Source organism: Fundulus heteroclitus, unplaced genomic scaffold (assembly GCF_011125445.2).
Source record: "Fundulus heteroclitus isolate FHET01 unplaced genomic scaffold, MU-UCD_Fhet_4.1 scaffold_72, whole genome shotgun sequence".
Taxonomy (NCBI): domain Eukaryota; kingdom Metazoa; phylum Chordata; class Actinopteri; order Cyprinodontiformes; family Fundulidae; genus Fundulus; species Fundulus heteroclitus.
The window spans coordinates 738,231-765,372 of NW_023397165.1; the positions used below are offsets into that span (position 1 = coordinate 738,231).

Consider the following 27,142-nt stretch of genomic DNA (forward strand, 5'->3'; position numbering starts at 1 on the left):
AGTGCCACAAAAAAGCATAATAGTATAAAAAAAGAAATAAATATTTAATGCTGCTTTGTAAGATAGGGCAAGAAAGTGAAGAAACTATATTAGACTTTTATTCAAGTATGACCAGACTATATAGGAAAAAAAAGAATATCGAAAATTGAAATCATATTGAGTGATGGATAATTATCAAAAAATTCGACATAAATTTTGAGTAAAGCCCTGACCATTTTATGCTGTTGTTTAATGGCCTCTTTTTTGATACAGTGCAAAACTCAACCTTTTATTCAACCAACCTTTTACCAAAATTGCAAGTTTTTAAAAAAAGAAAAAAAAACATGCTTTCTGAACTCGTTCAAGAGGGCAGAGCTTGGTGATGGACCGTTCCTTGGTCTGCGTGTGTGATTGGTTGGGAGGGTGTAGTGACCAGTATACATGATGTATACATGAATGCAAAAGGAAGGACTTTTTTTCTATTGCACCTCCCATGTATCGATCGAAGGATATTTTTATTAAATTATTGTTCAGCCCTATATTCAAGTGATATTCAGTGTTACACTCACCATTTTAATAGATCAAGCAGCAAGAGTATTCACGTATACAAACACAATAAAATGGCTACAGCTTCTTGATAAAAATAACATAAACAAATCTCTGTAAGCAACGTGCTTCCATTTCAGAAGCCGTTTAAATCTTCCCATGCAACAATAGTCTGGCATTGCTGCGAAGACTGACATTTTGTGCTGAAGCAATTTGAAAAACAAGGCAATTCACATTGAGCTGAGACTGTTGTGAAGTAAGCTTGAGGATCCATTGGTCTCTAAATCCATTCCTGTGCAGACAAGTTTCATTAAAGGCTCATGTATCAGCATATATATATATATATATATATATATATATATATATATATATATATATATATATATATATATATATATATATATATATATATATATATATATATATATATATATATATACACACACAAACACACACCTTTTACTTCCTTACCCATTTCTCCCTTTTAACTGACAACAAAATGTTTTGCCAAAGTAATGTCTCTATACCTCAATTATACAAGAGTTTCAATATACAGTCCAACTGACCATAATCTGAGATTACGATATGTACAGATACCCTAGAAAGTGTTTTTTAAAAAGTAAAAAGCACAAAAATAAAATTATTGTTTTGTGGAGGATTAATTCATGGCTGTCTAAATAAGTTAATAAGGAGCAAAATCAACTGCAGTCAAAGTTTAAAATACTTTATATTGCAACGGTAAGTGTGTCAGGTAATGCTGTTAATATTTTTATAGAACTAAAGCCTTAAAGAGTGTTTGGTGACATTTTATTTGCTCTGTGTAGCTGCTGTAGTGAAGGACTTTTAGGACACGGATAAGTACAGCTCAAAACAGCATAGAGGCTGTAGTATGTAAGGAAAGATCGGGTCAGTAGATTTCAAGACAAAGGAGGGTAAATTTATAGTTTTTATTTTTTTTATACAAGGGCAGCACCAAGGTTGGGATCCACACCAGGTTGCTGCAAATAAACAAGTTGTAGAACCGGCATATGTTATAATAATTTTCAGATCTATGATCAGAATGTTAGTAACAGCAGATTTTAAAAAATATCGGCAATATCAATATAACGCGGATAGTTGTACGGAAATTAAAAGACGAGCAAATAGATGTAAAATGATCTGACAGAGATATTTTAACTACATCGAGATGATCATATGGTGATTGACAAATTTTTGACCGTAGTCAATAAAAACTAGTAGCCCGACATGGAGGGAGTTTATTAGAAAGTGAAGGTGTGTTACTTTAATACACCATCCATCAGATTAAAATTTGGTAAACATTTCATTTATGTTAGAAGAACTGTGGGGTGATGGGTGACTTTACTCAATATAAGATAAAACAGGTCAGGGTAAATGATGCTCTTATCACGTCACATTTACTAAAGGATGGAGGTAAACTAACATTGTGTCCTGTACAACAACATTAACATCAGGATTGAAAACCGCCATTTATGCGGTTGCATATGTTCTGTCAGCTTTAAAGTTGTTCTTCGATTTGAATAAAGATTAAGACATGAATGTGAGAAAACACTTTGAATAAACCCTCTGGAAACGGCAGAATAAAAAGCAAAGCCTCATAAGTTTAAGCCATGATCAAAATGTAAATGCAGCGGGGGAAAAGCCCCACTTTTGAAAAGGACAACATGAGAGGATTTGGCATCGTGGGCAGGGGCAATTTCCATTCTTTTCATTTCTATGTTTATGCAGTTTGTCCCTGTTTGTTTTACGCATAACCCTCTTACTCATAAGCCTTTAATCCAATGAACACAGTTTAGTGTTTCTCTATGGTTGCTGCAAATCTCATAACCACTCTGCTCTTAAATAAACACCACTCCCCAAAAATAATATAATCTTATTGTCAAATCACTAGCATTTGAAAATCCTCCATCTTTTATGTGCTATGAAAATACATTAACTGTAGAGGAAAACTGAAAAGTAATTGGCCCCAGTTAATTGGGGCAGCTGTTTTAGGACCAATTCATTGTCACAGTTAGGAAAAAGAAAACGGACACAACTCATTAAATCCTGAAGGCTTTGGGAATGCATTCATGTGAATGCATTGATACAACTGATTGACCCCAGTGTTGACTTTAAATTCTTGCTTCACTTGACTTACAATTCTGCACAGATAAACAAATGGTGGAACGCATGGGAATTTGTTGCATCAAGGGATTTCGAAGGGGGTTAAAATGGCAAAAAGGTATCCAACACTTGTGGGGAAGACCTACAGTGGTTCATGCCACATAGAATTACACTATCCATGGATTTTAGTCAATCTTTTTCGTGACAATTTATTAGGATTTTATGCTCCTTGCTATGCACATGGCATTTTATTAAGGGTGCGTTATTGCCGTCAAGGACCTGTTTGGCAACAGGCAAAGACCTTTTTTGATTTACCTTCCTTTTAATGTCAAACCTTAACTAATAATTCTCACCTATTCCTAATAGAGACTGTCAAATGATCTTAGAAACATGCCTGTATCTTAGCCCACAAATACCCTGCAAATAGCCATACAGAGAACCATGGCCACATGCAACATTTACTATTTTTTTTAGTTTTTACCATTCTAATAAAAACGTAATGAAGACACAATGCAAACCAGAGTGGAGGTAGACACATGATAATAACACACCTGAGTCATTCATCTACTACTTTCCTTTCAACAGTCCCAGTGTGAAACTAGGCCCTTGTCAAAGGTCAATCACATTTTATAGTAACTGCCGATGAGACAGGAACTACACTTTTCCTAAATGTTCACCAGTATTATTAACTAGCACAAGCAACCCTTGTACCTAAACAACTAGGGGTGCACCTAGGGATGCACATTGCTGGCCCAGATCGGTGATTGGCCAGTCAGGAACTAAAACTCACTGCAGCCCACAGGGGCGTCGGCACTGTGGCTGCTTCCTTCTTGGGCTTCCTGTGCTCTGGGGACATTTTCAGATGTCTGGGACTCTAGTCTCCCTGGTTTCCGCCTCAGTGCCCTGGGGAGGCGGATCTTTGGCTCCTCACAACCTCTATCGAGCATTTTTCTAATGGTTAACCTTACATATACAAGCACACCCTCACAAACACCCACAGGTGCTTGGATCCAGGTGTTTATACATACACTTCTATACAGACAAACCTGATAGCTTTGGCTAGCACTAAAGCTATATTGTATTAAAGAACACTGTATTTTACAGTGACGTCATCATATGCGTTGCTTGTTTGTACCTGTGATACATTTCCTGGTTGTTTTGTTGTCCTTTGGATATACCTTTCTGCAGGTGTAGAAGCAGATTCCAAGGATATTATCTTGCACTCTTTTTCCTCTATTTTTCGTCACACAATCCTGTCTTTCTCCCTTCCTTTTTTTCTCTTCTAACTTTGAGTTTGTGTGCCCATTAAATTTAAAAATAATCTCAAGAAAATGTCCAGTAGAGTCTTATAGCAAAAGCAGTAATACTCCACTTGTGAAAGTAAATCTGTTGGGCTCTCTTTGGCACTAAGAAAGCAATTATGTGCTACATTGCCAGACAGGACACATAAAAAAGAAAGAAAGTAAAAAGCTAAAATTCCAATCGGTGAATGTACAATGCCAAGACCTACCATGTCACACTAACAACACACTTAGGTGTGGACATTTTGACTGAGGGAAGGAGACTTATTTGCTTAATTTTGGTGTCAATAACGTGTTTAAAAATAAAGTCAGGAACAACAAAAGGTGTAACAAGTTTTTGAAAGGAAATTAGATTTTATACAAAAAGGTACGTTGGTTATTCTTTTAGGCAGCTACAATAGGAAGTAGGACGTCACAAGATACCGGTGGGGTGACTGTTACAGAAAATGTTTACTATTTTATATTATATAAATTTATTTATATCATATTTATTTGTACAATTTTATTTTTTATAAATCTAAATATATAAATTTTATGGGTCGTAGAATTTGCTGCGTCAGGAATTGTCAGCTTTTAGAAATCCTATAATTTACGCAACAGTCTGTTAACGTTATGTACACACTTAAGTATGCTAATCACGCTAATTGTACTAATCAGACCCAGTGTTTGTTAAAAAAAAAAAACTAAATAAAAAAATAATCCCATACCAAAACTCCTATATACAGTTAAGTCAACATTGCTTTCTGATTGTCTCACATTAAATGACATGAAAGCATATCCTGTTTTTGGTCAGTTAGGATTATCTTAATTTATTTCTATTTGTTAAATACAAGAGCAACAAGAAATCCTTTCTTTTTTTTTTTCTTTTTTTTTACAGATGTTATTACACTTTTCAAAGACAGATGTTTACATAAATTAAGATTATGATGACTGCAGAATTTGTAAAAAGCCTTGTGGTGATAATACATTTCTGATAGATTTATTCATTTGAGTTAATTGGAGGCAAAGGTGGATGTATTTTAAAGGCACATCTCAAGCTTGCCGTCTCTTTGTGGGACGTACAGAATAAAAATAAATAAATTTAAAAAATCAGTAAACCATGCCTGAATGTGGCCCAGTAATCTGTTCGAACATTTGCACACAAGTATAAACTCTATGCATCAAACGATTCAGGGCAAAGTTTTTTGCCCCAGAGGTGAACATGTTTTGGAGAAAAAAGGGGACAGCTTGCAAGCCTGAGAACACTATCCTGATTGTGAAGTACAGAAGTGGCAACATCATGCTGTTTAGGTATTTTACTGCAGCAGGGACTGGTGCACTCCACAAACCAAATGGCAGTGAAATTTAAGCTTGAGTAGAAATTATTCTTCAAAATGGTCAATTGGCCTAAGCATGCCATCAAAATAGCTGTACCGCAGATTATGTAAACAACCTAAATGTTTTGGAGTGGCTTTCACAAAGCAATGATCTTGGTCTTAATGAAACGTTTTGCCAAAACTGAAAAGGTTTGTGAGAGCAAATCAATCTACAAACCTGACTCAGTTAAACCAGTTCTGTTAGGAGGAAGTGGTCAAAACTCCACCAACCCGCTGTGAGACTAAGGTCTAAATTTAAAGAAGGTTGTAAAATCTTACTAAAATTATCCTGCTTCACATTCTGGCATTTAGCAAATACAAACAATTTACATAATCTAAAACAGGAGAGGTTTAGTCTCAATGTCGATTGTTTTGAAAAACAACAGTTGTCAGGTATCTGGGTAGTTGTGTGTCTGTGTGGTGTTTGTTCCTCTTCTCTCCCTGGAGCTGCAGGTTCCCTGCTCTTACCCTTGTACATACTAAAGTGTTGCTTAATTCTTTTTATATGCTTTTATTTTGTTATTGTTACGTCTTTGGATTTTAATATAGGGTGAAGCGCATACCCATTAAATGATAGAGATTTTTACCATCAACCTATATTCAAATCTAATGTTTACACTTTCAGCAAACTATCAATCCCAAACATTTTATTCATTTTAATAAATAAATAAATAAATAAATAAAATTCAGAATACTTACCATGGAATGTGACTCCTGGTGGGAGGTGTGTGTATCCACACCGCTTCGTCGGCTGCTCCTGTGCCCTTCAGTAGCCCAGCATCCCAACGATCCCAGCAGAACAGCCACAACCCAAACACACAGGCTGCCCATGTTTATCTAAATAAAAACATGGAGAGAGAACCCAAAACAATAAGTCCTTAGACCAACTCTGCTGCACCATAAAAAATTATGTTTCTGTATATAACATCATGATATTCATCTCTGTTTTACTAGAATGTAATAGTATATTACACATTAAAAGTGCGGAACCGAGCAAAATCAGTTTGAAAATTGTGTTCAAAATGGTTTTTATTTGTAACTTTAATGGTGTTTCATCACACTTTAGTTTTAAACTTAGTCTGACATAATCCTTTTTATTGACTTTTTAAAAAAAAAAAAAACTTTACAGTGACTCACTTTGCTTCTCACAGAGGAGATTAACAAAGATGAGAGCAAATTCAGATCCCTGGCTTGGTTATTTTCACAGCAGTCTAATGGCCAACTGTATGAGAGCAAAATTAGATTCAAAAGATAATACTACTTAATCTTGCCTGTTTCTTGAACAAATATAGTTATATCACACTTCATAATTGTTCCACATCCTAATATTTCCTACTGACTTAAGGTTACAGGACATGGGCAAATGTATACCTGTAAAATATTAAGGCTGACCCACAAATGTGTAGAAAATATACAATACAACCAAAGGCTTGCATGCACAAAGACTGCATAATAAAGCTGTGTAAACATCAAAGCCCAAACTGATGAAGGATAATTATCTGGATTACAAAAGAACACAGAAATCTTTTGATGTCAACAAAGAAACAACCCTCTGATGAGGCATAGCAGTGAAGCGACGGTCTGGGAGCTTAAAATATAAACTAAGGAGCTCAATTTATCTGCTGCGACACACACCTACTCATCCACACACACACATGCAGGTGCACACACAAACCTCTAAAAGAAAAGAAATATCACATCCAGCTTTAAAATCATGATATTTTTCTTTAAAAAAAAAAAGATACGCTTATCTAACATCCACTATTTAAAAAGTGCATCTTAAATAATGGACATTTTTAATTTTAATTTGTACAGAATTTTTAAATAATACATATAAAATGGTAGGATAGCTTTTTGTTTTTTTGAGTAGTACAACAATTTACAGGGTTCATGTAGTCAGTGCAGCATTACATTCATCTTGTATTTTGTCTACCTATAACAGAGAAGCCATAACATGGCGTATTGGAAAGAACAAATCTTTAGCAGCAGACAATACAGTGTTGCTATTCGTTTCCACTACGTTTGTACAATAGACTTATGTTTGCTGCTTCTACCATAGACTTATGTTTCATTTTATGACACTTGTGAAATTCACAACCAAGAATTTCACTATATTTTATATATATATATATATATATATATATATATATATATATATATATATATATATATATATATATATATATATATATATATATATATATATACACACACACACACACACTCACAACTAGCATAAATACAAGATGTGTCTTGAACATTGAAAGTGTCATAGTGTTAAATGTCAACAGTTTCTCCTCTTCAGAGTTTAAATGTTGCAGGAATCCTGAATCTCATATTAAACTTTAAAGATCTGAGACTACTGCAAAAGAAATGTGTTTAAATTATTATAGAAATGAAAACATTTCTGGGTGACCTTTATCGTCTAAATGGTAATATAATGATTGGGAGACAAAAACCCAATGTGAATTTGCAGCAGCAGTGTCTGTTGGTATATTTGGAAAGGTTTTGTTCATGAAAAGTTTAGTCCGTGAGTGCAATTCAGAAAGTTTTCAAGTCACCTTTTGAATTTTGGACATGTTTTACCCATAAGATTGTGCTTTCTGTGGGCAGGGAACACTCAAGAAATAAATAATGTGCACAATGGAGACCACAGAGTTTTGAAAAAACTGGAAGGAACAGGAGTGTGTGGCAAATAAAACTGTGTTTTTCTGGCATTTCCTCCTACCTCCAAGTTGCATACCAGAAACATGTCTAAAAAGCAACAGCAAACATGTAGTATTACCATTTCTATTGTTATTTGCTGACTCAGTGCAGTTTACTTGTGGTCTTCTTCCAGATCACCATAAGATACAATTTTTGCCTTTCTCCCTCAATTGTGATTTTCTTGTAAAAGGGACATATGCTTTTCAATCCTTCATTTTCACATTTAAATCATTCAGCTGGTCTATATAAAGTGGAACGGCAATGCTTAGTCTAAATTCCTCGTTAATTTACCCCCCTGTTCCCCCTTTTTACCCCTGTTCTGAGGTTTATCTGAGAGAATCTCATTTTGGTGCTTCGGTTACTTTAAATCTAAATGTGCCACGTCACACCACGTCCTCTTCCAGGTTGCAGAGCGATCAACTTCACCCTTTCAGCCATTTTTGTAGTATGCTAGGGGGCGGTGTAGTGAACAACTAATGACTTATCCACTTGTAGTTTCTGCATGCCTAAGTTTGGACTCCAAAATGGTTCAGAGAAATAAAGATGGTGGATTCGCGAGACTGTAGCTGGAATTCCATGACCTTGTTTGGCTGTTCTGCAGCAAATACTGTTCCAAAAGAAAAAATAATAATTGTTCCAAAAAAAAAAAAAAAAAAAAAAAAAAACAGAAAACTGAACATCTTGATAAATATGACCCAGAAACTGGATTTTGCATGATATGTCCCTTTTAATACACATATGGTTAAGGTGAGTCTGGGCTCACCTATATTAATGTCAATAGATTGTTTTTGACCTACACAAACCTCTGCCTAAAAATACGTTTTCCTCAAAACATTGTGTCCGACCATATATGGTAGTCCTGTGCAGCACTACTTTACCGTCTAGGTACGTACGCTGTAGATTTGTCTGTAGTGTGACGAACCTGTACCAATATAGGTATGCAATTAATAAAATGCCAGAAACATGCATTTCAGGCCACAGCAAAAAGCATATCATGTAGACATAACTTATTATGAATGTCAAACAATATCAAATTATCTTTTGGATATTGTATTTGTAATTTCCAGGGAAACAAACCTATGTGTTCCTAAACTAGCAGTTTGCTGGGTGCTGTACAATGTTTAATCAATGGAAAGTTGTAAAACAAACAGCTGACAGACTAATTAAAATATATTGACATGTTCTTCACTGTTAATTAGAATTATAGGGTCTGGTGATAATTATTGGAGTCGTCAGTCGCTGTAGTGATCTCTCTTACATACCGAGTCTGTCTGTACCAGGAATGACATATTCAAGTGACACCTTCACACCAGTCATCTTGACCAGAGCAGTATTAGCGCATATTATATATATATAAATAATAATAAATATATATATATATATATATATATATATATATATATATATATATATATATATATATATATATATATATATATATATATATATATATATATATATATATATATATATATCTCTGCTAAGTACGCACAAACTGCAAAATCACATAATCCCTGTGAAGGTAAACATCACTTTGAGGAAGCGTGGACATTTTTCAGCTAGCCTATTAGCCAGGGGCTAATGGGTCCTCATAGATGAGAGCTCACCCATGTGAAATTAAACACCAAATGAGATCTGCCAGTCACTGTCTTAATGTGTTGCCTGAGGCTCCAGGCATTGGCCCACACACAGCTGAGTGCTCATGAAGACTCACACACAAAGACTGGTAGCATGCACTGAACGATGTTAAACTCAACACAAGGGAGGAAGAATATCAGGCAGACAGTTATTTGACCGGAATATTAAAATGTTTAAAGAGTTGTAGGAGACACTTTAAAACAGGGACAATCGCTGGCAGCTCACTTCAGACTTGCTCAGTTTGTTGCTCAGACCTAAGGCACTAAACTTTCCTATCATGCCTTGTTTTATAAGTCCTTCTTCTGAACCTTCAATTCTAATGAGATAAAAGTATAATATTTGGCCCAGAATGTCCTGGAATGATTTGGGTTCAGGCTTCAATTTTGTGGAAAGTTTCGTACCCACTATGACGAGAAGCCAGCAGGTTCAGTAATAAGCTGTTTTAGGTTGAGAATTTCAGGACGAATAAAGATTACAAAAAGGGTGAAACGCCTTTCCTCCTTAATATCACTATATTGGTTACTATTTTTTTTTTTTTTTACTTTAAGTCATTGTTTTCAAGTCAACTCTTAAGCTTTGTCCAAGACAAATCCATGTCTTGATGTGACAGGTCCAAGTCGAGTCCCAACTCTTTAAGGGACAAATCCAAACAAAGGTTCAAGTCTTTAAGGGACAAGTATAAGATAAGTCTTATGTCTTTCGACGGGGCTAACATCTACTATGGTGTGCGTACAGTCCTGACCCAGTGCGGCTTTTACGCAAACCCCCACTAACACTGCTCCTAGGGAAAATGCGGCCAGCTCTGGTGCCAGATGCAGAGAAGGCGCTCAAGAGAACGGTTCAGGTGGGTTTGCGCTCTTGTCAGGAGTTCACACAATAACTACTGCAATATTTAGGAAGTGTAATTCCCTGGCGCATGACACAGGAACAACTGCGCTGTCCGATTTTTATGATTTTAGTTCCTTGCAGCACCCGCACAGTCCCCGCACAGTAGTAGATGTGAGCCCAGTGTCAAAGAATAAGCCTGCTTAAGGTCTAAGGCATTAAATCTCCAGTTTTTAAATGGTAACTCTCAAATCTTTAAGAGTAATGTCCAGGTATTTTTATATTTTCTGAAAATACCAAAGTGATTTAATACAGGTTAGTTGGAGGAATTTCTGTCAAATCATTATGTTAAATCATAAATGAAAAGGTTGACATTAACATCAATGGTTTATGCTCTGTAAGGGTCTACTGTAAATGAATAAAACCAGAGAATAAACACTCATCATAGTTGAAAGTAATTTAGCTACAGACCTCAATGATACTCAACAGCAGCGTTAAATAAAAAACAGACCAACAGCAAGCTGCTGTTAAGTCCTGTTAACTTTAATTATCTACACTTACCAACTAACCGATAACTACATTGCTCGTAAGACTCGAATATTAAACCCTCAAGTCCAAGTCGAGTCTTGAGTCATTATAGTACAAGTCTTAGGAAAGTCAGGAAGTCTTTGTTTCTGTGACTAAAGTGCAGCTCAAGTCACCATCTCTGGCTGGTACAGTAAACAGCCATCTGCCCACTGCAATGTTTTGAATGGAAATATTTATAGTGACATTTATCAAGGTCATTAAGCAAGAAGCTGCTTTATCACAAGATAAAATATTAATTATGGCTTAAATTAGTTTCAAAGGCCTCCTAGGAAACATATCGACGACCGGGGATATAAACATGAGTATATTAAAGGCTAATTACTTAAAGCAAGCTGCAAAGTCTGATCTTAATACCTCAATAAGCGACAGAGCAGTCTTGATTAAAAAAGGACTGTTCACAGAGTGATATATTTTAATTTAAAGTGAAATGTAATAAGGATTTCATTTTAAACGGCTCAACACAACAACTCAATCTTTCTCATTTTGTTAAAATTTCCAACCCACATTCCCGCTCTGCTACTTAAAGCAGTCTGCTTGATTAAGACAAATCTGGTATCTCAGGGAAACCCGCAGATAGAATATTTATGTAAATTCTTTCTTGGAACTCCTCTTGCATCATGGGTCTGATTTTTTGAGATGGAAAAAGTTCAAAGTAATGGAAAGGGTACATGACTACAGTCATAGTATATAAAGTAAATTGCCATTTACTGCAAACACCCTGATGAAACTTCACATTGGGGGGGATCTTATTTCTGCCCCTCAGAAAAAGCTGCTTTTACCAGTTTCAGGAAAAACAGGTTATTTTGTGGTCATGAATCTGCAGCAAATTTAAGCAAAACAAACTGAAAACACAAAATAGACATCAAGAAACCAATTTGACAGCATTAGAACTAATTTTGATCTTAAGCCAGGAGACATAATCTACCTTTTGTGGCCAAACGAAAATTGCATAATGATGTGATTATGTCTGATGTTTTCTAATCATAAAACACAAAAGCCTTTTCTTTTTCCTCAGTGTGGGAAACTCTGAGAAACAGCTGGTTCTGCTTCAGGTAGCAGATGCAAACTGTCAGCTTGACTATAATGGTGATATGTGTCGCTAAATCACATATGGACCCAAGAAGGGATAATCTTCAGCACAAAAGTGCCACTGAGTAATGATCTTGTTGTTCCAAAATCTTAGTTGAGGTCTGAAAAAATAAAAAAGTTCTACTTAAATATTTGTGTTCATGCCTCAGTAAATTAATTCCCTATAAAATTATAATAATCCCTGTTGATTCCAGATGCAACATACCTGCATGTGAAATTATAGTATTCACATGCAAGTATTCCTGTTTCAAAACGTTACATCAACAAACTTCATTGAATGTTGTCGGGTTTTGAAATGACCCACATACTCAACAAGGTATTTGTGGAGATGGTGATATAATGGTGACTATAGCTGCCTTCCCAGCAGTTGACCTGGGTTCGATTTCCAGCCATCGCATACCATAGCTAGACTATCAAGTCAACAAGCATTTCTGCCGCTCTGAGCAATTGACAAGTACCCTCACATGTTGTAATTGGAAAATAGAGTCCACGCAAACTTCTGGGGGAATGGTGGCATGGTGGTTCAAGCATTGCACTTAAGTCCTGGAGGTTCCCGTCTCCACTACTACGGACTGCCACCCTGGGTCCCTGAGCAAGAACTTTATATGATGATGATTAATTACATTAATTGATTAAATGAATGAATTAAATTAATTGAATAATAATAATAATAAAAAATAATAAAAAATAAAATAATAATAATAATAATAATAATAATAATAATTCAAAGTGGGGGCGGCACAGTGGGTAGCACTGTTGCCTTGCAGCAAGAAGTTCCTGGGTTCAAGTCCAATCCTGGGCCTTTCTGCATGGAGTTTGCATGTTCTCCCTGTGCATGTGTGGGTTCTCTCTGGGTACTCCGGGTTCCTCCCACAGTCCAAAAAACATGACTGTTTGGTTGATTGGCTTCTCTAAATTGTCCTTAGGTGTGAGTGTGTGCGTGAATAGCTGTCTCTGTGTTGCCCTGCGACAGACTGGCGACCTGTCCAGGGTGTACCCTGCTTCTCACCCAGTAAACGCTGGAGATGGGCACCAGCAACCCCCGCGACCCCATGAGGGATTAAGCGGGTCAGAAAATGGATGGATACCATTATGCCCTACACAAAGTAGGGCATAATGGTAAAGCTGAATGAAAAGGATGCATGCTTTTCAAATGTTTACACAAATTTAAAAAAGTGTTAATGTGCTTTAAACCTAAACCCACAATCCCATTGTGGCTCAGAATGTATGTTTATAGAAATTATCTTTAGAAAAAGGTAAATCTCTGACCCAGCTTAAAGTCATTAGCAGCCCATAACAGGGCTTTTTAAGGACTGCCTCGTATTTTGCTCCATCTATCTTCCCCATTCACTCAACGTCCATGTCCCTGCTAAAGAGAAGCATCATCACAGCATGATGCTACCACCATGTTTCTCCAATGTTTTTCATATTAGCTAAATAACTAAATGTTGATTTCATCTGACCAGAGAAACGTTCATCTAGACGTTTGTGTCAACGATATGGCTTGTAACAAAATCCAAGTGGGAAGTATTATGGTCTTATTTAAACAATGGCTTTCTCTCCCTCTTCTTCCATAAAAGCCAGATCTGTGGAGTAAATAACTAATCCTACAGATTCTCTCAAAGCTGTGAATCTTTGCAGCTCCTCCAGAGTTAACCACGGGCCTCTTGGCTGTCTGTCTAATTAATGCATTAAAACAGCTGGACTTCTATTCTGAAGCTGAAGACGTTTTGCTTCCCATGCAGGAAGCTTTCTCAATTCAAAATGTCTGGAGTAGTGAGAAGTTCCAAGCGTTTTAGACCTGCTTGCGAGGCCTCTTTAAGAGCTTAGATTCACATGTAGATTCACCTGGAACTGATCACCCCTCTCAATGGAAAGTTGTTAGGCTCATAATTTTCCAGGCTCACAGGAGAAATGTTGTTGTCACATGCATGGAGGTGGGAATTTGGGTGAAACTTAACAGGAATCAAACCTATTGCTGTGTTGTAGCTTTTTGAAATTTGAAACCTGAGCCGCCCTCCTCTGTTTAAAAATGTTTTCTCCTTGCTTTATGTAAATGGATTCCTTCACCCTTCTCTCAAACCATCTGTCTTCTTTGTCCAAAATGTGAATATTTTGGTCAAAAAAAAAAAAAAAAAAAAAAAAAAAAAAAAAAAAAGAGTGTCCTTTGTCCTTGAGGTGTAGGTGGACAGCAGAGTCTTGTCCTAAGGAGGTAGCTCTTCTGTGTTGAGCCATGCGTCTGCGGAGAGCTTGTCTGGGTTCTCCAATATAAAGATCAGATCATTCCTCACTGCACTGAACTGCATAGAGTGGACTGGGATTTTGTATTTGGAGAAAATATTCTTGTGTTTTTCTAAGACTCCAGCAACATATGGGATGACAGTGTTTTTGCGAGTGTTTTTTCTTCCTGTCTTGTTCTGCGGCGTTTCTTCTGGATTTCTTTGCTGATTTGACAAAATCCCAGTTAGGGTATCCATAGGTTTGGAGAGCATCTTTGACGTGTTTTTGTTCCTTGTTCTTCCCTTCTGTCCTAGTGGGCACAAATTCGGCTCAACGGTGTAAGGTTCTGATGACAGAAAGTTGTGTTCCAGTGGGTGGTGAGAATCAAAAAGCAGATATTGGTCTGTGTTAGTAGGTTTCCTGTAGACTTTGAGGCTTCCATCTCTTTCCATGCTGACCAAGCAGTCCAAAAAATGTAGCTCGTTGTTGAGACTTAAAATTCTACATTCAATCAATGCCTTATCATCTGAGAAACATACCAAACAAACTTCTACCTGACCTCATGAGCAAAAGCAGCTATGATGGATCGACATAAAGTCTGTGATAAAGATCAGATAAAGGTCTGTCAACATACCATCTGTGACCAGTGGGTTTGTGTCAGTTGTTTGACCAAGCTCATGAAAAGTTTTTACTTTGACAAAAACCTCAAAAGCACCTGTGCTAATTGTTTTAGGCACTAATGAGGGAGTTATATCAATTGCTGATATCATTACTTTTAGAGTGCACGGTGATTTCACAACAGTGAATCAATAGCATCCCTTTTAGAAGCCCAATACTACAGCCAAACTTAAAGCTGGAGTGTAAATGAAGACAAGCAGTCCTCCTTTGCTCTCTGTAATGGCAGAAAGGTAAAGGCCTCTCGAGCGGCTTCCCTCTCTCAGCTCTGCAGCACTCCAGGTAGGATTGCTGTCACAGTTACAAATGACACACGCAGTTCCACACCGACAGTCATTTCGAACTCAGCGTGCTCTTTCCCTTCTTGCAAGTTGCTGAGTATTTAAAAAAGGCTACAAAAGAGGATTGGAGCGATGGAAAAAGTTTCATTTGTGAATGATGAAACTGTGAGGCGTACATTTCACCCGCCTCAAGTCAGAGCTTTTGCATTTGAAGGCTCGCTCTGAGCTACATTTGCCGCATTCCTGCACACAGATATAATTTCACATATATTTTTAAGCAATTTGGAATATTTTTCTAAATTATTCAGAGGAGTCGTGCATTAGAGATATCCAGTGTGTCACGACTGGTTAACCAATTATCAAATACAGCAAAAGCAAGAGGTGAAAATAAATAAAATAAATGCCTTTTGTCAATCACTCCATGAAGGTGGGTGTCAGACTCCCCACCCCCAAATGGTGCATGGCCCATTTTGGAACAAACCTCTCTTACCCTAAGTGCCACCTCAAACTGATGCTCGTCTCGTCTTCGGGAAAATCTCTGCCATCAACCTGCGTCTGCCAGCCAGTCTGCCTGCACTTAGGTTTCAAACAGCCACTTCTTCACACAGATCTGCTCATGGCACCAAATAGAGCCACTGGGAGAATCGCTTTTTGCCCAATCCTGGTTTCTCAACTTGCTCCTCTGCATTTTATTCCTGTGCCTTTGTGGTTGGAGGAGATACTGTCGAGACCAAAAGTGTCAGTCTGTCAGACAGCCGCGCCTCACGATCACACGTTCTAACCCTGGTTATTCTGCAGACACTCGGGCTTTTCAAGCTACTCTCTTTCATGGTTTATTTTTTTGTATCAAATTGTAATACATTTCAGAATATCTGACAATATATTGACAGTCTGCTCCTTGGAAACACAAAGCTCATGTATAAATATAATACACAAACAGAAACATTAGAAATAACTTATAAAGGCCATAAATAAATATTGATGCCTTGTTGGAGCAAGAGCTACAGCAGTTTCTTTTATCAAGTGAAGAATAACAATTTTCGGCAAACATGATGATGATGCCATCTCTGCCAAATACTTCCAAATTAGAAACTCGCAGCATTTTCGGTTAAAAATTATTTAAAGCTACAGTACAAATCCTATAACCCTGTAAGTATTTCAGTGTGGTATACTTAGGGTTATTGATTAAAAATAATCTCCTGCATCATGTAGACTCAAAGTAATGATGAAACATGGATACGCCTGGAGAGATTTTAAATTTGCAGCTAGTGCGCTAGTTAGAAATGACACTTTCATTTTATCACTGTGGTTTTATTAATAATGGAAAATAAATAAGATGTCTCACCAATGTTTAATAAAGCTGAAGAGTGTGCCAGCACCTGGTGTCTTATACAGCACTGTCATAAATAAATAAAAATACTATAGGTGGTTGAGGCTGTTGCGCCATCAAAGAACGTTATTTGAAAACACAAAATACTGACAATGACCTTCAGTTAAAAATGATTCAAAGGCTTTGATTGAACTAAAACTCAGTATAACACAGAAAAGCAGACAAACAGGCTGGGAAACCTCCAACAGCAGAGGAAAAGTCATTACAGCAATTAGAACGCGTGACCAAAGCATATGCAAGCCTTGATTAGATAAGTTAATGTATTCATTTTTAAGAACAGCAACTGCATATGTGGCCTTTTAGATAGCCTTAGAGAGAGAAACGTTACACTTGCTTCCCCGAAATGACACAAAGACCGAACAACGGCTATAATGTAAGCTGCAGTGCTTCAGAAACAGCTGAGCTTCCAAATTAACCACTGTTTGATGCTCTCCCTTTAACATTTCCTGTGTAGCTGAGACAGAGCTCCAGGATGTTAGGGAGAATTAAAACCAAATCTTAAGGCAAGTGAGGGAAAAAAAAAAAAACAGAAAGAAAGGCTGCTTCTTCTGAATAGCGTCCCATTCTCTTCCTGACACATTTTCTGATATCTGGGATTTACCTCTGACAAGTTTCTATAAGCACATTGGCAGCGCTTGGGTGTTAAAGCCCACATCATGCTTGTCAGGTGCATCTGTAAGGCATGCAAACAGGGAGCGACTTGTTAAATCCAGAAATTCCCAGCAGGCTTTGTGACAGAGCTGTAAGAGCAAACGAGATATCAGGGGGATATGCAGAGCCTCAACTGGGAGGCCTGCATGGCCAACAGGACTGCATCTGCTCATTATATAACAGCAGAAAACTGCTCCAAAACAAAATGAAAAGTCTATGTTGTTTTTGTATACAATGCCAAACCAGGCGTTTACATACGCTGATCATGGGCATGAATTTCATTTTTTTTTTCGGCTTTTAACGATTCAGTTTAAACCATTCTTTTTCAGGGTGAATTTATGCTCCACCAAACAACTGTAGTGTGTTTTTTATTTTCAAAACAAAATTTGGATGCACAACTTTGAATTTCATGCCATTTTCCTTTGATCCACACAAGATGAAAAATATACTTACAGTTGAATTATATCAATACAGCCCCATTAATATTCAAATAAATCTTAAATTAATCTATTATCTAATTTTAAATAAATCTATTAGCAAGATTTTGTCTTGATATTTAACTATGTGTCTCATCAGAAGTGATAGAACCCATCTAAATTGTTGGTTCAAGGATTCTCCATACATTTTTTTATTCGGAGTGACATTGAGGAAGCCATTCACAAAGTCTTCCACACTAGAGTTTTTGAGATTAGGATGTGCAGAGACAACCCAATAACCATCAAGTCTCTAGCCTAAACTGAATAATGTTGTAACAGTGTCACTGCCCAGTACATTACAGTAACATATACTGAGAGGGTGCCGAGCAAGAAAGAGCTGCACCTGATAAATTCAATTCAATTCAAAACAAATCTGTTTTTAATCTTGATTTAAAGGAACTCAGGCTTTACGCACCTTTACAATTTTCTGGAAGTTTGTTCCAGATAAGTGGAGCATAGGAACTAAATGCTGCTTCTCCTTGTTTAGTTCTGGTTCTAGGTATGTAGAGTAGGCTGGAGCCAGAAGACCTTAATGGTCTGGATGGTTGATGCACTGATAACAAGTCTGTGATGTATTTAGGTGCTAAGCCATTGAAGGATTTATAGACTAACAGAAGTATTTTAAAGTTCTCTGAGATACAGGGAGCCATTGTAATGACTTTAGAACTGGGGTGATGTGCTCTACTTTCTTAGTCTTAGTAAGGACGCGGGCAGCAGCGTTCTGGATCAGCTGCAGCTGTCTGATCCACTTTTTAGGCAGGCCTGTGAAAACACCGTTGCAGTAATCAATTCTACTAAATATAAACCCATGGATTAGTTTTTCCAGATCCTGCTGAGACATTAGTCCTTTAATCCTAGAAATGTTCTTCAGGTGATATAAAGCCGACTTTGTAACCGTCTTTAGATGCTTTTGAAGGTTCAGGTCTGAGTCCATCACTACACCCAGATTTCGGGCCTGATTAGTGGTTTTTAGTTGAAGCTGTGTGCTAACTTTTGATCTCTCCTCTATTGGTCCAAATATTATTACTTCAGTTTTGTTTTTATTCAACTGAAGAAAATTTTGGCACATCAACGTATTGATTTCTTCTAGGCATTTACTCAGTGCTTGAACTGGTTCTTAGTCACCTGGTGACATGGTGATGTAAAGCTGTGTGTCGTCTGCATAGTTATGGTAGCTGATGTTGTTATTTTTTATTATCTGAGCTAGAGGGAGCATGTAGATATTGAAGAGGAGGGGACCCAGGATGGACCCTTGGGGAACCCCACATGTGATTTTTGTCATCTTTGATGTAAAGTTACTTACTGACACAAAAAATTCCCTGTCCTTTAAGTAGGATTTAAACCAGTGGAGAGCTGTACCAGAGAGGCCGACCCAGTTCTCCAGGCGCTCTAACGGAATGGAGTGATCAACAGTATCAAATGCTGCACTGAGGTCCAATAGAACCAGCACGGTGGTTCTTCCACAGTATGTATTTATATGGATGTCATTAAACACCTTGATAAGGGCGGTCTCTGTACTGTGGTGAGCACGGAAGCCAGACTGGAAAACGTCAAAGCGGCTGGTCGTAGTTAAGAAGGTGTTTAATTGTTGAAACACAGCTATTTCAATAATCTTACTGATAAAGGGGTGGTTTGAGATGGGCTGTAGTTCTGGAGTAGTAGTTTGTCTAAATTGTTCTTTTTTAACAGTGGTTTGAAAATTGCTGTTTTTAGGTGGTGGTAGCATCATGCTGACAGCTGGTTTTACAGTTCTTAGGTAGAATAGTGAAGAGTCACTATCACCTGCAAATTCTTCAACTTTACGTCAAATCAACAGATAAATGGTTGAAACAGTGACACAGCCAGGTGTTCTCATGGCAAAATGATCCCAAACACAAAAGCTGAATCTGAAATGGATAAAGGAAGCTAAGGCCACGGTCACACTGCAGGTCTTGATGTTCATTCCAATTTTTTGCTGAAATCAGATTTTTTTGAGGTAGCCGTTCATACTACTATTAAACGCGGCCGCCGTCATAAAAACTATCTTTTATGGTGCGCTAACTGCTACAACTGTATGTGGATGTGTAATGAGAGACAGGAGAGTGACATGAAAGGCGCATAAAATGTGTCTTTTACTCTGCACCATTCAGACAGCGGATGCTTTGAAAAAGTATCCGATACACATACAAATTATTACCACATATATAGAAGTGGCACAATTCAGATTTTTTGAGGGGGTGAAAATATCAGAATTGGGTTGTTCTCACTGCCATGAAAAAGACGGACATGGGTCACATATGGGCAAAAAGTTTGGATTTGGGTCGCATTTCCCTGCAGTGTGAACGTGGCCTAATACATAGGCTTTCGGAATGGCTATTCCTCAAACCTATTTAAGAAAAAAAAAAGCTGCGGAGAAAAGTTGAAGTCTCCTTCATACCAGCAAAGAAAATAATTTCAATGAATTTACCATATCTGAAAGAAAATTCAAACGTTTAGTCAGAATTAATTCTCATTTTTGATTGTTTCATGCTTAATCATTCCATCTCAGAAAAAGTACCGTTCAAATGTATCATTATAAGCCCAAACTTATGATGACAAATGTGCAAGATGAGCAAACTTAACCTCATCTGAAGATCACAATATGTCATTTAAAGCCTCTAGAATGGCTGCAGGAGCCAAAAATTGATGCACGTAAAGAGGCAGAGGATTCCTCTGTTGTAGCACATTGTGCCACACCAGCACACCTCAATATATCACTGACAAACTCAACCGCTCTTTTGTCGGTGCCATTACTCCTCAGTCGTACAGATACAATAAAATAATATCAAGTTATCCTTCAAAACTCCGACTTAATATCTTTTTTTTCCCAGCAACATTTAGGCCTTCAGAGGCCGTCGGATGTAACTCGCAGAATAAATGGCTGGCAGGCCTCTTCTACAGACGCCACAGTAATTTAGAAATAAAATCTTTGTAGCCAAAAGAAACCATCAAACATGTTCGGAGTTCAATATTGGCAAACAAAAAAAAAAAAAAAAAAAAAGCTTCTTTAAACTACAATTGCATCAACTTGTTTTTTCATTGATCATTTCAGACCAGATCAGTTATAGTGGTCAAACTTTTAGAAAAAAGAAAACAAAGAATCAATCAAACTCATGTTAAATGTCATTTGCCCCCTATAGCAAAACATACCATGGTTAGTTTTACCAATTTGTTGAAAATTGTTTTTTTTTTTTTTTCACTCATATTAAGATCTTCTCTCCCACAAACATGCATTCAAGTCAGAATCTGTCAGGTGATGTCACATAAGGCACAGCTGTTAAACTTCAGTCCTGCGACTTTTAGATGGGCCTCTTTATCAAAACACTTGAATGAAATACTTAGGTAATGAGCGAGGTTCTGTAGAACCTGACTGCATGCTGAGGAGGGAATTTGGCCATTTGATTTGATACTGGTGTCTTGGACGAGGGACAGAACTCAAAGTTCTCACACAAGGTCTCTGTTTGAATGTTAATCAAATTCCTTCTTCTAAGGTGTCTACTTGTCGTTTGCACAGCTGCAACAAATCACATTTGAGCCAGATATGAGACCACTGTGTGGATTTCAGAAAATGTAGCAGGAACAGAACAAGTTGAAGCAGTTTGATACGAGGGACGGGCCAGACAGAAATGGCCAGATTTCCTCATCAAAGACCTTTTAGAGATCATCTGGGGCAGAGCTGTAATAGAAAACCTGACAGCATGGTTGATTTGCTCCACTGAGACAATTTTCAAGTTAGACAATGGTTCCAGCAGACCTGCTGCATCAACTTCTACTTCAGTCAGAAACGATCTTATAATGAGCCCAATCCCCAACAGTTAGCTCCAGCTGCAGTGCAACCTGCATCAGGCCTTTGCAACCTGGAGCACCAGCACCAGATTAAGCTTTTTAAGACCCTCTACTGTGGCTCTTAATGACTTTGGCCAAACATACTGAGGAATAGAGCAGTGTATAATATGAAGGTAGTTTTTAAAATCCTACCTTTAGCAGTTTCTCCTAGGTGCTTCCATGCAGTATAAAGATAACATTCCTACAAACAACACCACTAACAGTGTAAGGAATATCTTTTCATTATTAAGTCATTTTGTTGTCAATAGGTGTGCTTTTTGTCACTTAACTTTCTATAAAAATGTAATGTATCCTTTAAGAAAATGTATTAAACCTAAAAACAATTTTAAAGTTGTTCTATATTTTAAAGTATTATACAAACAAGCAATTTTGTTTTGAAGGGTCTTCATGCTTTTGCTGCTCTAAACTAATTTTGTTTAGCTAGACTGAAGGCAAAAATGTCTCTTAGGGTTGTAAAGGTTGCTGACCCCTGGCCTATACCACCACATTTCATCCCAGTCACCACCAGAGGGAAGAAATAAGAAAAATAAATCCCTTTCCTCAGCTTTGTGGTGCAGGGACACAATATGAGCTCAGACTGCATGCAGAGCCAGTGCACTGGCAAATCAACTAACTATTTTAACTAAATTTACTAATTTTATGAGCAACTATATGCAGAGAAACCAATCAGAGGGAAGAATTCAAATAGGACTACAGCTTTGAACCGGTAAATGTTCTGAAAAAAATCAATCAATCAATCAATCAATGTCAAAGTCACTGTTTGCTTCAGCAGGATCTATAAGGTTTATTTTTCCTCCACTTCTCTTTTCAGAAACTTCGTGTTCTGTGAAATCCTGCCGTGTTGTTGCATATTTCATTACCCAGCTGTGGCTTTTCATTATTAATGTACATTTGGAAAAAAAAGGAATATGATACAAAAAAAAAACTTCATTATGTCCTACAAGATTAGCATTACCGAATCAAGATCAAGCATGGATGTCAGGACATGACAAAAAAAGTAAAACTCTGTGTAAAAGCAAAAACCAATATGAATATTTCAACAAAATCCATGCATCCATGTTTAATTTTTTCTGATGCCTATTCCTTTCTGGGACTCCAGGGGTCAAATGGATGAGGGTACATCCTGTACAGGTCACCTGCATACACACACACACACACACACACACACACACACACACACCTAAGGACAATTTAAGTTTTGGACAGTAGGAGAAAAAGAGTACACAGAAAACAAAAAGGGAAAGAACAGGCAAAGAAAGGATCCTCTTCCCACAAGGAAACAGTGCTAACACCTGTTGTACCTAGCATTCTCTCATTTTAGGAACAGCTTAAATGTTATAACTGGTCTAAGAAGCATTTAATTATTTAATGTAGATAAGTATGTCGTTAAACATGCATTTCATCATAGATCCTGCAGCTTTTATTATATCTGACCTTTGTGAGTTTAAGTTTTTCAGTCGCTCTCATTGAGATCTGCCCGACTGGGGACCCTTTAACAATTTAACCTGATGTAAACTGCCAACAAATGGAGTTTAGTTAGCAGCACTTGTTGGATAAGAAGTGATAAGACCCAGAGGGTGAAGTCATATCACTCCTCCAAAGCAAAAAGATCCCCAGTTTGCAAGTTATAAATATGGGGGCAGAGGGACAGTGGCATAAAAGAGGCAGGCAGATGGCTGACTAAAGTCAATGCTGAAAACAGAAATGGCAGGTGACCTTTCCCTAACCCCTCTCCACATTTCTCACTCTCCGCTGATTCTTTTCAGGCAGAGGAGGCAGCTCTGTTTGAGCAAAGCTCTGCCGCTGATGCTCTGAGCTCATATGGGATGCAGCAGTAAAGGTCATTTCTAGAAGTTCAACATCACTGATCAGAATTTCAAGTGACCGGTGGTGTCCACGTCTGGCTGTCCTGCACTGTGGGGAGTTCAGGGGACCTGCGAGGAGATCCAACAGGCCCAGTCTTAAGCCTGCGGAATAGGAATGTACAGAACATATTGGATCGTTTTTAGGAAAGTACCATAGCCTTAGTGTCAGTCTTATTAAGTGCTTTCCATTGTCATGGGCCTTGTTTTAATCAGAGAAATGTTTCTTCAAGTACAAGAGTGTGTGTCGCTATCCCCCATGGTAAATCCACAAGGAAGAATTTCATCACTTCAATTTAAAACTAATCTCGTCTCCTGCATCACAGTGCGAGTGTATAGCGAAAGAGGCAGCTCATAAGGCTTTGTCTTAGAGCACGTAATAAATCTTCGCCTTTGTTTTTGAGAACGGCTCATTATATTTCCTGAAAACTTGGAAAGCCGAGTCTCCAGGTATATAAATTTCAAAGACAGAAGCAGACATGGTTTTCCTGAGGGAGCAGCCATGTTGAGTGGGAATGAATGCCATTTCTGATCAGACAAACGCCGCTTGGTGATCAGGCGATATTAAACTGCCACTTAATTCAAAATCAGTGTTCTATTAAACTGCCATGAGCATCTTTTCACGTTTGGAAACTCGTGAAAGGCTCAGCGGCGAACAGGCTTAAATCGGAGACGACCTTTCGCTCAGTTCCTTCTGAAAACGCTTCAACCCAAGAAAGAACTGAGCGCAAGTCCGCTTGCCTGCGATTTGAGTTTGTTTGCTGTTGCGATGACTCGGATAACTGAAAATGTGCACAGACACATAGAGACCCAACGTTCTAACTTATTTACAAGCACCAGATTGCTACTCGGTATGAATATTGCAGACAAGTCAAAACTATTTATATCCTTGAGGGTAAAATTAAAAGCTAAAACACTCACTATAAATCAAGTAAGCACTTATTGTCATTTCATATAGGATGAATCAAAATAGTTTCTCCTGTCAGAAGTACAGCCTGCAGAGGGCGCAGCAACTCTCTAATATGTTGACAGCCAAGGAGTAGTAGATGCTTAAGAAATCAATGTGACTTCTTGGTCAGCAGTATAGTCTGTACAACTGCATGTGTTTAGTCTTCATGGTAACCAACCAGTTTCCACAACTATTTACTCCTTGAATTACTGATTCAAGTATTAACCCATACCGCTTTCAAGAAGCACTGAAAGGCATGACTTTGTTGGGTTTTTAGTGGCCATTGTGTGTTTTGTGAAAGGACAGAGACGGTGAGGGCAGTTGAAGTCAACCCACTGTTGTTATGCCTCCAAGAGAACAAAGTAGTCACATCTCTACTGGTCTGTAACCAGCGTTGCGGCTCGAGCGAGGAATGTCGTGATTATGGACTGACCGTGCAGCCCTCCATGGGATTTAGGGCAGCACACACTTTTGTGCAGTGCAAATTTTATCAACCCAAGGGTAGTTAGTTCCTTCTGTAGCAGGGATGTTTGAAAATTTAATAAAACTAAAAAGTCATCACATGCCAAAAGAATGTTTAACAATTTAGGTACCATACACACATCTAACACTTTTATATAAAACACAAATTTCCTCCTTCAGATATTCATCACAGAATGAGGGTAGCTTGTCATGAAGAAACTTACGGTCCAGTAGCGCAGCACCAATGGTGCATCCAGTTGCTGTTGCGTTGGAAAAACTCATAAAAAATACCCATTTCAAACGACTGTATAATCGGCCTTATACGCAGCCCTAAGTGAATAATACTCCAGGATTGCCTTCTTCTGCATTTCACACTATAGCAAATGCAACTTGATCACTAATAAATGGAGCATTGTAACTCTGAGATGCTCATATAGCGCAACTCAAACGTCGCGCAAATGTCCCACCGATATAACTTCATCTGATGCCAAGTTATGCAGACCCAGGTTGGGATGATTTCTAATAATTATTATTTGATCATCCCTTATAGAGCAATAAACTCCCAGATGGCCATTTGTTCCATAAATAAAGGGAAAAACTGTAATAATCTTTGATGTCACAGCCACAAATTCTGTTGTGACAGCGCAATAAATGAATCCCACCGCCTTCTTCTCAATGCAAACACAGCAAGCAAAACAGCTGCACATTTAAAGCGCCACACTTTTGTTTAAATATAAGACAGTTGCTTTCTCATGAAAAAAAAAATAACTACAGCTGGCACTTGATATAAAATAAACTGGAATTTGACTCCTAATTTGTCTTGCAGCAAACCCATTTTTAATGCAACTGACTAAATTAGATCAGAAATATGTAATTGTATTAAGTAGTGCGTCTCAAGTTTCCCTCTTTATATTATGAGAACTTTAACTAATACACTTGCTCATCTGTCAACAAAGCACCTGAAATGTCCTGGAGCAGGGGAACAATCTCATGCCTTGAAATTGTTGAGTGTAAACATTGATCATGTCATATTTGTTACATTAGAATACGGGAGGCAAGACTAATTCATGAGCTTTTCAGCATTTCTTTTTGTACAAACAATCTGTGCATCCTCACTCTGCAAGCAGCCCCAATCAAAGCAATCTGAAATCAAATTGCCCATTAACAATGACAAAACAACAGCATTATTGACGCTGCGTAGCAGTTTATCGGAGTCGGAAAGCTCACTGCAGCATTTATTTTGTCACCGTCGCTCAAAAGGTCAATTACATGCTTATGATGATGAATTTAAATGCAGTCTAGAGACCTAGATAAGTAGGCTGTCGGACTAAGAATAGCATATCGTGCAAAACCTCTACAAGCGTGTGAACGCTTTTCCTACACACCAGCAGAATAGGCTTTCATACCATTATGGATGAAGTATAACGCGAGTTACTCTCATGCCCATATGCAGCTTTAAGCCGCTTCTGGTTTAATTGGTTATCAGCGGAGCCCTCCAGAAGCCTAATTCAGCTCTAATGACTGGAAATGTTACGGTAAGGATTTGTTTGGGTGCATGCACGCATGTGTCTGTGTGTCTGAGTCATCCCGCTATTAAGCCGTCTGTGAAGCAACAACCAGCCGCAATCTGCCGGACTCACTGTAATGACTCTTTGGAAGGGAGCTAATAAGTCAAGCAGCAGATTGCAAGCTACAGTATGCCCGGCTGACTCACTATTCTGGTTGACATCATTATTTCTCAAGGCGACCCTGGGGGCACGGCTTGTTTAATCACTGGTGATTAGAAGTGGTTTCATCTCAAGTTCTCCTGCAGCTTTGATGCTGTTGTTTTCCTTCTTCGTGGAGTCTCCACTGAGTCAGCATGAATGCATTCTGATATACTTGCTTGTTTCACACACCAAGAAACAATCCCCCCAGCCCAAACAGGCAGGTATGTGGCAGGGAATTATGGAAGATGTAAGAGTGCAAACAGATAAGTCTGAGAACTGCAGCTGATGATTTTCTCATTCAGGAACAAGGGTCAAACATTGATCCTGATCCCTGCCTGCGCTTTGCACGTGCTGCTGCTGTTTATGCACGTGCATCTTCGTGCAATTGCCTGCGTTGTTTACACGAATTAGACTGAATGGTTATTATTTTAATCAAGTTTTTTGTTTTTTTTGTC

General features: G+C 37.9%; 1 protein-coding gene across 2 annotated transcripts in view; it reads right to left on the minus strand.

The window, feature by feature from the left end:
- The window catches only part of LOC118561801 (follistatin-related protein 5-like), a 120,509-nt gene that overhangs the window by 86,014 nt on the left and 7,353 nt on the right, over positions 1-27,142 (minus strand). For both annotated transcript variants that reach the window (XM_036134031.1, XM_036134032.1), the window contains exon 2: positions 6,002-6,139. In XM_036134031.1, the coding sequence (XP_035989924.1) occupies positions 6,002-6,139 (138 nt within the window). The remainder of the gene's footprint in view (positions 1-6,001; positions 6,140-27,142) is intronic.